Source organism: Salvelinus sp. IW2-2015, linkage group LG20 (genome assembly GCF_002910315.2).
Source record: "Salvelinus sp. IW2-2015 linkage group LG20, ASM291031v2, whole genome shotgun sequence".
In the NCBI taxonomy this organism is placed as follows: Eukaryota; Metazoa; Chordata; class Actinopteri; order Salmoniformes; family Salmonidae; genus Salvelinus; species Salvelinus sp. IW2-2015.
In genome coordinates this window covers 75,361,395-75,373,159 of record NC_036860.1, presented here as the reverse complement: position 1 = coordinate 75,373,159, position 11,765 = coordinate 75,361,395, and the positions used below count along the sequence as shown (strand labels likewise).

The following is an 11,765-nucleotide window of genomic DNA, read 5'->3' as shown; positions in this document are numbered from 1 at the left end:
ATTGATCATCCTTGAGATGTTTCTACAACTTGATTGGAGTCCACCTGTGGTAAATTCAATTGATTGGACATGATCTGTAAAGGCACACACCTGTCTATATAAGGTCCCACAGTTAACAGTGCATGTCAGAGTAAAAAACAATCCATGAGGTTGAAGGAAATGTCCGTAGAGCTCTGAGACAGGATTGTGTTGGGGCACAGATCTGGGGAAGGGTACCAAAACATTCCTGCAGCATTGAAGGTCCCCAAGAACACAGTGGCCTCCATCATTCTTAAATGGAATAAGTTTGGAACCACCAAGACTGTTCCTAAAGCTGGGCACCCAGGCCAAACTGAGCAATCGGGGGAGAAGGGCCTTGGTCAGGGAGGTGACCAAGAACCCAAAGGTCACTGACAGAGCTCCAGAGTTCCTCTGTGGAGATGGGAGAACCTTCCAGAACGACAATCATCTCTGCAGCACTCCACCAATCAGGCATTTATGGTAGAGTGGCTGGACAGAAGCCACTCCTCAGTAAAAGGCACATGACAACCTGCTTAGTTTGCCAAAAGGCACCTAAAGGATGCAGACCATGAGAAACAAGACTCTCTGGTCTGATTAATCCAACATTGAACTCTTTGGCCTGAAGTCAAGCGTCGAGTCTGGATGAAACCTGGCACCATCCCTTCGGTGAAGTATGGTGGTGGCAGCGTCATACTGTGGGGATGTTTTTCAGTGGCAGGGACTGGGACACTAGTCAGTATCAAGGGAAAGATGAATGGAGCAAAGTACAGAGATCCTTGATTTAAAACTGCTCCAGAGCGATCAGGACCTCAGACTGGGTGAAGGTTCACCTTCCAACAAGACATCGACCCTAAGCACACAGCCAAGACAACGCAGGAGTGGCTTCGGGACAAGTCTCTGAATGTCCTTGAGTGGCCCAGCCAGAGCCCAGACTTGAACCCGATCGAACGTCTCTGGAGAGACCTGAAAATAGCTGTGCAGCGACACTCCCCATCCAACCCGACAGAGCTTGAGGATCTGCAGAGAAGAATGGGACAAACTCCCCAAATACAGGTGTGCCACGCTTGTTGCGTCATACCCAAGAAGACTTGAGGTTGTAATCACTGCCAAAGGTGCTTTACCAAAGTACTGAGTAAAGGGTCTGAATACTTATGTAAATGTAATATAACTTCTTTTTATACATTTGCAATAAATTCAAAACCTGTTTTTGCTTTGTCATTATGGGGTACTGTGTGTAGATTGATAAGGGGAAACAACCAATTTAATCCATTTTAGAACAAGAATATAACGTTGAAAAGGTCAAGGAGTCTGAATACTTCCCGAATGCACTGTACCCACAGTAAAGTATAATAAAATCACCTTATCAAAACGCATGCAGATTTATATCACCTGTAACGTGCCCAGAACCATGTATGCTTGCATGGCGTGCATGTGTAACCGGTGTGAAATGGCTAGCTTACATTGGTGCCGTGACCCTGATCACTGGTTGATGCGGAAAAGGAGGTCACGGGGGGGGGGGGGGGGCATGTGTAACCGGTGTGAAATGGCTAGTTAGTTTGAAGGGTACGTCCTAATAGCTTTTCAAACGGTGACATCACTCGCTCTGAGACCTTGAAGTAGTTGTTTCCCTTGATCTCCAAGGGCCGTGGCTTTTGTGGAACGATAGGGAACAACGCTTCGTGGGAGGCAGTTGTTGATGTGTGCAGAGGGTCCCTGGTTCGAGCCCAGGTAGGGGCGAGGAAGGAAGCAACACTGTTACACATGTATTTTCATCTTGTGCCCATGCTTCAGGTGATAGATATCTGAACGCACTACCAACGCTTTGAAAAGTTAGCGTATGCTTTCCTGTGGATATATTGTCGACTCTCACATTCCTAGCTGCAAAAAAACCAACCGGTAAAGTAAGCTAAAATATCATTTCATTTAACATTATGGCTTGCAGAGGTCGTATGAGGAAACCTTCCTGATTCAAACGCTAATTTATGCCGACGTAGAAATCAATGCAATTAATCTTCGGGTTTCCAGGTAAATAGCGAACTGCCTGACTTACCCCCTGTCGCGACCACGGTCCCTGTCTCGATCTCCATACGATGAACCGCCCCTCATTTTAAAAACCACTTGACTTCTACCTAGCTAGTTAGTTGGCTAAATATATATATATAATATATTTCTCCGCTGGAACAGGGGCAAGTTTTTGCAGGCAAGCCTTCGATTCTCGCGTTCAAAATGTCAAGCGATCAACGTTACAGTAACTCTGGCTAGTTAAGGCCCTTATTGTGTTAACATTAGCTGGCTAACGTTAGCTATACAAAAATGTGAAACTGGGACAAAATTTGTTTAAATATTATTGAACGAACATGTATAAAGTGGTATTTTTGACAAATGAACAAGTATCTAGTTTTTGTTTTTACTACAAACCAACGCAAACAGGTGATAGCTTAACGTCTCGGAAACTGCAGCCAAATATTTATATACGCTGCAGAGTGTTGTTGTTATTAGCTTGAACTAGCTAGAGTTCTTCTTCTATGGTATTACGGCGGTCCACAAACAACGTTAGAGGTGCATGCCTCCACCTACTGGATGGGGTGAAAATTGATAAGCTTTAACGCAGAAATAATATGGAGAAGGGAAGGGTGAAAAAATATACTTATAATATTCAAATTAATAAAACAAACTGTACTCCTTCAGTCTGATTCGAATGTATATTCAGATCCCTACAAAGGTTCAGTATATTCATTCAGTATTCCCTGTAACATTTTGTCTGTAAAGTCCTGGAGATCCAGAAATATGTTTGCTGTCATCACAATGAGTTCTAGTTTCTTCAAATTGTTAATAAAAAAAAAAAATAGTTTGTCCTGTGCAATTTATCATTTGCGCAATAAACGCAACAAAGTCCACCTTCTTCAGTGTTAGTGTTTCGGCATCCTTCTCCTAAACTCCATTCACTGCAGGATGTGGGGCATCCACTGCCATCTCATCTCCACTCGCTCTTTCAGCTATTTTCACTGCCTCCACATTGGAGACATCCTGGATAGCCCTGATCCTTGCTACTGCGACCTCCTTCATCCTTACAGGGCACTCCAGGAACTTGGGAATGTGATTCCCATCACAATTACAGCAATGTGCTTCATCTGACTCTTCAACTACAACATATTTATTCCTTCGACAAACACTTATCATGTGTCCATTTTTTTGTACAATTGTAACACTGTAGCAGCTTCTGTAGATACAGTCTCACCACGTTTCACATACCCAAGTTTTACATGAGTCGGGAGAAACGCTTGATCAAAAGACAATAACAGTAGGCTTTCCTTTCTTTCGATCTATCATTTGGGTCAGACGACGTGCGTCTACCACTTCAGGTGTCCTACTCGGAAAATCATAGCTTTCCAAATCCTACGTTGATAGTTTGTAGAGCCACAACGCTTCCTCCCTTTGTCCTTGTGACACACACAAAATCAACAACATACCACTTCTGGTCACTCTGACCGACTCCACTTTTTCCAATGTGTCCTTTACCATCGTTGAGACCCCAAACGGATTACCCAAAAAACATCCTTGCTGGTGAAACGCACTCCAACAATAAATGTATCTTCATTTCCAACTAGCCCTTTTAGCTCCATTCTTCTTTCTCACCGTTGTCCACCTATCATTCTCACCAACTCCACTCGCGCCAACAAAATCAAACACCGCATCCGCTTCTGGTGTTACACGACCTGCCACCACTAGGATAGATTCTAATTCACCCATCCACCTTCCATATTCCTCCACTCCGGAAGCCTTTGTCCTTCTCGTCCTCTCATTATAGCTAGCTAACATCGCCATTCCCTCAAGCCCTTGTCCTTGTTCTTCCAGCTCGCCATCCACATCCATTGGAAACAAATTACCCCTCATTGACTCTGCTTCCCCTGTGCTAGCTTGAGTTCTTCTTCTTTAAATTTGTATTGGCAGATCGCAACCAACTGAAAGGTAAATACACTGCCATCTACAGTACTGGATTGTGAGGCTGGTCACGGCCTCCCTATTCATCTATTTCTCTTATCTAGTCCGTGTTTCCGCCTACTGTTCTGGAATGTGAGTTCATTACACTTTGTGACACAAAAAAAGATGGGGAAAAGGGAATAGAAATTTCCCTACTAACTAACCCTACTCCCATTAAAACTTCACCACTACTTGGCCCGATCTGATCCTACACTAGGCCGGCAGCCTGTGAGGATGGGACACTTCTGCAGTAAAATTTCGTACACTGAAGTACTTCTCTGCAGCTGCCACCACAACATCTATTTTCTGTGATTAAGTTCCATTTCTGTGGTACAGTTGATTGGCTATGAACGCTAAGAAACCAACTGTACTGAAGCACGTTATTCCTATCACTCTGTATTGGTCTCAGCCTACTCACAGGGACTCTCTTAGGATCACTCGCCCCGATCTCTTTACCAGCCTTTCTCTCCCTGGACACTTCTGATCTCCAGCACCATGTGTACCCTTACAGGTAACACCAATACTACACATTCCTTTGTTTCATGCCCTGCACACTTCTCACATCTAGGAATCTAGGAATCGCCATCCTACACACTGCTGCAATATGACCATGAGCTTGGCACCTAAAACACCATAATGGGTTTGGGAGAAAAGCACTCACGGGATAACTGACACATCCTAACTTGACTTAGTCGGGTAAAGACACTGCTTTAAAACTCAGCAGGACAGACAGTGTCTTCTCTGTTTCACCATGCTCTCCACTGTAGCTGCGTTGCACAAAACGGTGGCCGTCACAGACACCAGGAATCTTCCATTTCAGTTGATCCTCCTCAACACTTAACGCCACCCCAGTTATCACTCTTTTCAACAGCGTCCTGCTCCGGAGAGCAAGGCAAGTCACCGTTCTTATCCCGAGGAGCGTGGTGCGGAACGCCCCATCCCTCTGGGCGGAAGACACACAATCATCACGAGTCCACTTCGAGTTACTTTCACCGATTTCAAGTCCCCAACCTCTTCTCCACCCAACTAGACACCACATATGGATCAGCCAGAAGGCAAGGATCCATTCTCTCAAGATCTCACTTCCACTAGGCCAGAATACCCTTTACCATCATCGGACGAGGCTAGAACTTGCCGGTCTTCACTGCACCTGCCATCGCAGGTAATTCATCCTCATTCTAGTCAGGTTCAATGTCTTAGCTACCGGAGTGTTTTTAGTTTTTATACTTGACGCCAATCTTCCTCACCACACCGCTTCCCTCTTCACTCAGCTCTTTTCCGTCTTCCTCGCTGTCCACTTCCACATCTCCACGCTCTTTCCTCTCATCCGCTGTAGTAGCAAACTGTTCAAATGATTATTGTATCTTAAACGCCATCCTGGGGTTTTTCTGAAGAGGACTATAGACTACAACATCTTGGGGTTTCATACTGTTTTTTTCCCAACAACCTTCCTTGCTGGTGATCATACTAGACCAGCTCCATCTCTGCTTGATCTGCTGGGCACCTCCTTGGCCAGGGAGGTGACCAAGAACCCAATGACCATTCTGACATAACTAGTTCCTTGGCTGAGATAGGAGAACCTGTCAGAAGGACAACTGTCTCAGCACTTCACCAATCTGGACTTTATGGGAGAGTGGCCAGACGTAAGCCACTCCTGAGAAAAAGGCAAATGACAGCACACCTGGTGTTTGCAAAAAGGTACGTGAAAGACTGACAGCATAAGGAAAAAGATTCTGTGGTCTGACGAGACAAAACATTTACTTTTTGGTTTGAATGCAAAGCGGGGAGCCCAGCCAACAGATAATTGCAGTAGTCTAGATGGGAGATTACAAGATTCCCGGATTAGGACCTGCGCCACTTCCTGTGTGAGGATAGGTCGTAGTCTACGGATGTTGTAGAGCATGAACCTGCAGGAGCGAGTCAATGTTTGCAGAGAATGACAGGGTGTTGTCCAGGGTCACGCCAATGTTCTTTGCACTCTGGGAGAGGGACACCGTGGAGTTGTCAATGTGATGGAGAGGTCTTGGAGAGGTCTTCAGTAAGGCCATTCTACTGCCAATGTTTGTCTATGAAGATTGTATGGCAGTGTGCTCGATTTTATACACCTGTCTGCAATAGGTATGGCTGATGTAGCCGAATCCACTAATTTGAAGGGGTGTCCATATACCTTTGTGTATGTGTGTGTATATGTATGCATGTATGTATGTATGTATGTATGTATGTATGTATGTATGTATGTATGTATGTATGTATGTATGTATGTGTCCCTGCACTTCTGAATTGTGTGGTGTATGTTGTTCCTCGCTGTTTCAACAAAACTTTTGAGGTCATCTCCTCTAGTGAACAGTACAATGGTGTACACGGACGTGTTGTATTCACACATCTTCTGGATCATCTTCCCTGTTTCTATCTCCTCTTGAGTGAAGCGTCCCACAGTTAGGACGAGGAGAGAGACGTTGGGCTAAGGAGCAGCCATAGAGATGCATTTACCAATCTCTTTCATGATCTCCACATTATCCACCGTTGTGCCAAACAGCCCTGGAGTGTCAATCACTGTTACGATGTCTCCCATCTCTTTCTGACACTCAAAGGTGACTGATCCAGCATAGACATCTTCCTTGAACAAGTCTCTTCCCAGGATGGTGTTTCCAGTTGCACTCTTCCTAATGTCTTCCCCAGCACACTCTCCACCAATCTCCCTAGTGACAGAACAAGATACAATGTTTACTACACATGCAGTTCATACTAGCTGAAGATTATGAGATAGCTGTGGCAGAAATATTGGTAATGTTATGTCTCTTTATGTAGCAAATTGTCAACTGAATTATAATAAGATGAGCCATTATTAGGGGAGTCATGCAAGCGTATGACAAGTCTTACAGTCCATTTTAACCACATCATAACGATACAATATGGTTAATGAAACGTTTGCCACTTATACAGTATATACACAGCAATGCATTTTTGACAAACTAAGTTGATAATGATGCTGATCAATATTATCAATCAATGTATTGCCATCTATTGATAGCCTTCCTTCATAGACCCCAAATGCGCGCGACTTTTGGCTGCAGTAAGAAATCCATCGCTATCTGTGCCCATTCAACATTCAAAAATTGTATTACTTCTAAACAAAATACATTTTGGGGGGGAGGGTCTCATACGCTTACAATTTGGTTGTGATCTTTGAAAAATAACAACTGCTGCATCCAAAATAGCTATCTAGAATAGTAACGCTCATTTACATAATAGGCTGTAGCAAAAGCCAGCCAAAAATACATTTTACTGTTTGAAGTTTACGTGTTTTTCAAGTATAATGCAGTTGATTTGCGATGATGACGCACACAATATATTAAGCAGGACATTCATACGAGCCTTAAAATCCAATTATAATCCAAAAGTAGTGTGAAATGCACTCATAAGCAACATGTAAATAGAGGCGTTTTTTTCTGGCGTTCTATAAGAACTTCCCCTTCTTTTGACACCAACTTGCACGCATCGCCCTCGTGCGGCAATGTTTGCAAACACATAAAGGGGTCTATTGTATCAGTATGATCAAAATGTATCAGTGCTTGAAGCCCCGTACTTTGTGCTTGCCATTCCATATAGACATGAAAATATATAATAGATTCAAATGAATGTATTTTTTTTTACATCTATTTACCTGTTGTTTTGAGCTTCTCCTCCAGAGATCTGATAGTCATCCTCATGTTCTCCATCTCTGTGTTACAGTAATGGGATAGATGTACAGATGTAGGATCTTCATTTTAAAACGTATAGTGTATTTGAGGTTTAAAAAGGCTTCTAAAGTTTGTAATTTCCACTTTGCAATGTCAGACTTGATTTTCCTCTTCTGAAAAATGTATTGACTCTTAGAAAAATAATTCATATTTCCTGTTGCTGAAGGATTATTTTCCTGCTGTAGAAAACTGGCTAAGATTTAAGATCCTACATCTGTACATGCAAGTATGTACTAGTCCTATAGCATATATCTGTGTTCCCTATCGTTTTCTCTACAGCCTGAAGCAGAACTGGCACCTCTGAGCTGTGGCTTAACTCATGATATCACCCCCTGCATTTTTGGATTGTCTCCTGAATGCTCTCTTCTACATATTTTCTCTTGGCTCTCTGTTTGGTTTTGTGCTTCAACACAACCATAAAGTCATTGAACTTTGAACTCAGTATATTCTGGATAGTCTCTTTCTTTCTTTCTTTCTTTCGTCTTCATCAGTGAGTTGAGCCGCTCCATACAGAGCAGGCAGCTCCACCAGGGTGACTAAGCGTCTATCTACCTTACCCTGTCTCTTCATACACACTGAGCAGGAGGTTCACTCTGGGCTGGACTTTGTCTGACCCAGTTGCCTGTGTAGAAGTCTTCCAAGCTCCTCTTTTCCCACACAGCACCAAGTTCATTATTGCAAACATTGGGAAGAGAAGATAATCAGATAATTTTTCTAATTTACACGCTTCATTTGGATTACTTTACAAGCTACTGAAACATAACTAAGGGTACCGAATAAATATTGCTCAGACAGTCTTAGAGATTGTAGGCCCTTTTTAATAAATTGTTGGTAACCACTATTGAAGTAAATTTCCACTGAGCGAATCTGCTGGGTTTGAATGGTAAACTTCTTAAATTAGTTGCTCTCTAGAATGCAGATCTAGGTATGATAATACCAAAGACTTGTGCTGCAGTAAATTAGGTCATCTACATTGTGTTAAAGGCTTCTGAATGTACTGTATAAATACTTTAAAATGCATCTGTATAGCCTACTTACTGCTTGGAGGATCAAATTCCGTGCTTTTGGATTGCTTGTGTCTTTTCAAAGTTCCCTCTGTTAACAAAAGGCATCAGTTAAATAAATCATTGTGTTAAAAAAAGAAAGACAATATGAACAATCAAGACACCATTGCTATCAGTGGAGGCTGTAGAGGACAGCTCATAATAACGGCTAGAATGGAGCGAATGGAATGTCATCAAACACATGGAAACCACGTATTTGATACTATTCCGCTCCAGCCATTACCACGATCCTGTCCTCCCCAATTAAGGTGCCACCAACCTCCTGTGATTGCTATGGCTGACTCATGCCTGATGCCCACTGCATATGAATGCAGAATGATTGTACAACTTCATCTATAAATAGCACTGCTCAGTCCTTTGGCCCAAAAGTCAGTAAATATTCCACTATCAAATTTTCTAAGTATTTTTCCAAGATTTGAATCAACACAGCGGACATGCTTATCTTATATCAGTGGCATTCTTTCCTGTCATTACATTCTTTGTCTTCCCCTTTTGACTCTCGGTAACAACTTTCTTAGTATCACCTTCTCTGTCTGGTGTCATTGTACAGTATCTTATGTGTTTTCGTTGTAGGTAAGATATCCTCATTTGTTGTCAGTCACCATCTTTGGTGAGACAGTGCTTCACAAAGTAGGTGGGGCCATAATATCCTTTTATCTCTCTATTGGTATGTTTTCTAAAATGTCACTTGCTGCTTTTTGGAGACTTACTGACGATGTCCCCTCTTGCGGGGTGTATATGACACATTTGAAAGGTTTGGTTAGTGTTTTTCCAACAAGGATATAATAGTCTACACAACCTCATAGCTATGAAGAATAGTTTCATAGCAGCCCTCCTCTAGTCCAGGGGTTATGCGGACGAGGTACTGCAAGCCAGATCAAAAAAAAAAAAATATATATATATTAAATAAATATTACTAGCAAAAACAGATTCAACGAATTTGGCCAAAGGTTCTGTGGAACAAGTTTAGAGGATACAATACAATATTATTAATCTACAATATAGGCTACCCTGAGATGCACAACGTGGCCTGTGAGGCTCACCAGGAACCACAGTACTCCATCAATGAAGTAGTGTTCAACTCAATACTTCTTGTATTCCCTAATAATTATGTTTTTCATTGTAATTTAAGCTTTAAAACTGTTCAAATGTTTCTCTGCCCCGTGGGAAAATGTGTAGAGTTGCAGGAAATTAGCTTTAAACCTGCAAAATGTTCTGATTTTGATGTGGTCCCTGATGAATTTGCTTTCGCAAAGGGGGTCCCCAGCCCCAAAACGTTTGGGAATCTCTGCTCAAGTCTACTCAATAGATTTCTTCTGCATCGATAGGTCGAAACAGAACTGAAATACAATATCTTAACGACACATTAAAGCATTGGCATGGTTGACTGAATAAGTCCTGTATGAAATACACTCACCAGGTAAAGGGCTTCGGGAGGTCATATCTTAATGTCCCCAAACTGCTATTCAACTTCTTTGCTAAAACTGAACTTATTCCCTCGTTCTCAGTTTTTTTTTTTTTGATACGTCAATCCTTCATTTCATGATAGCCAGCTATAAATGCTAACCGTTACACAGACAAGTTTCTTTTCAAATCAAAGTTACCAGGACCATAGGGAGAATATTTATTTCTAGCTTCCTACAGCCTTTTCTCTGAAAATGGATGATATTCATAATTCAAACCACTGTTACTACTACTGTTACTTAAAATACCATAGGAGACAAGACTTCCTTCAGGTGTTAATATACAGTATTTTCTCTGAGGCTTCATGCCACAATGACTACCACCCTGTAGCACTCGCATATGTAATCATAAGGTGCTTTGAGAGGCTGGTTATGGCATACATCAACGCCATCATTCCAGAAACCCTAGACACACTCCAATTGTCATACTGCCCCAACAGATCCATAGACAACGCAATCTCAATTGCATTCCACACTGCCCTCACCCACCTAGATAAGAGGAGTACCTATGTGAGAATGCTGTTCATACAGCTCAGCTTTCAACATCATTGTCCCCTCCAAGCTTGTCACCAAGCTTAGGACCCTGGGACTGAACACCTCCCTCTGCAACTGGATCCTGGACTTCTTGAAGGGCCGACCGAAGATAGTGAGGGTAGGCAACATAACCTACGCCACACTGAACCTCAACACGGGGAACCCACAGGTGTGTGTGCTTAGTCCCCTTCTGTACTCGCTGTTCACCCACAACTGTGGGCCACGCACGACTCCAACACCATCAAGTTTGCTGACGACACGATGGTGATAGGCCTGATCATCGGCGATGATGAGACAGCCTACAGAGAGGAGTCAGTGACCTGGCAGTGTGGTGCCAGGACAACAACCTCTACATCAGTAAGACCAAGGAGCTGATTGTGGACTACAGGAAACGGAGGGGGGGGGGGGCAAGCACGCCCCCATCCTCAAAATCAGAACATTTTGCAGTGGAGCAGGTCGATGGCTTTTAAGTTCTTCGGGATTCAAATCGCTAAGGACTTAAAATGGTCCACACACGCGCACAGTCGTGAAGAAGGATCGACAGCACCTGTTCCCCCTTAGGAGGTTGAAAAAGTTTAGCATGGGCCCTCAAATCCTCAAAACGTTCTACAGCTGCTCCATTGAGAGCATCTTGACTGGCTGCATCACTGCTTGGTATGGCAAGCAGTGAACAGCTTCTATCCCCCAAGCCATAAGACTGCTAAATAGCTAACAAAATGGCTGGTAAGACACAGATCTGAATTGACCATTGTATTTATTAAACATTTTGCACTGTCTCTATGCACACTCACGCACCAACACAGAACATGCACACACTTTTATACTGACTCTACACACACTTACATACAATCTTCACGCTGCTCCTACTCTGTTTATCATACATACTGATGCCTAGTCACGGTATCCCTGTGCATACAATATCTACCTCTATCACTATAGTATTCCTGTACATTGTAAATATGGTATTGGCACTGACCCTGTAT

At 42.9% G+C, this 11,765-nt stretch overlaps 1 protein-coding gene across 1 annotated transcript in view; it reads right to left on the bottom strand.

The window, feature by feature from the left end:
- Window positions 1-8,394, bottom strand: part of LOC111980464 (probable ATP-dependent RNA helicase DDX17) — a 22,270-nt gene extending 13,876 nt beyond the window's left edge. The window contains exons 1-3 of the mRNA XM_070449788.1: window positions 8,279-8,394; window positions 6,472-6,680; window positions 5,229-5,311 (exon numbers count right to left, since the gene is read on the bottom strand). Of these exons, the coding sequence (XP_070305889.1) occupies window positions 5,229-5,311; window positions 6,472-6,680; window positions 8,279-8,394 (408 nt within the window). The remainder of the gene's footprint in view (window positions 1-5,228; window positions 5,312-6,471; window positions 6,681-8,278) is intronic.
- Between the last annotated feature and the right edge of the window lie 3,371 nt (window positions 8,395-11,765).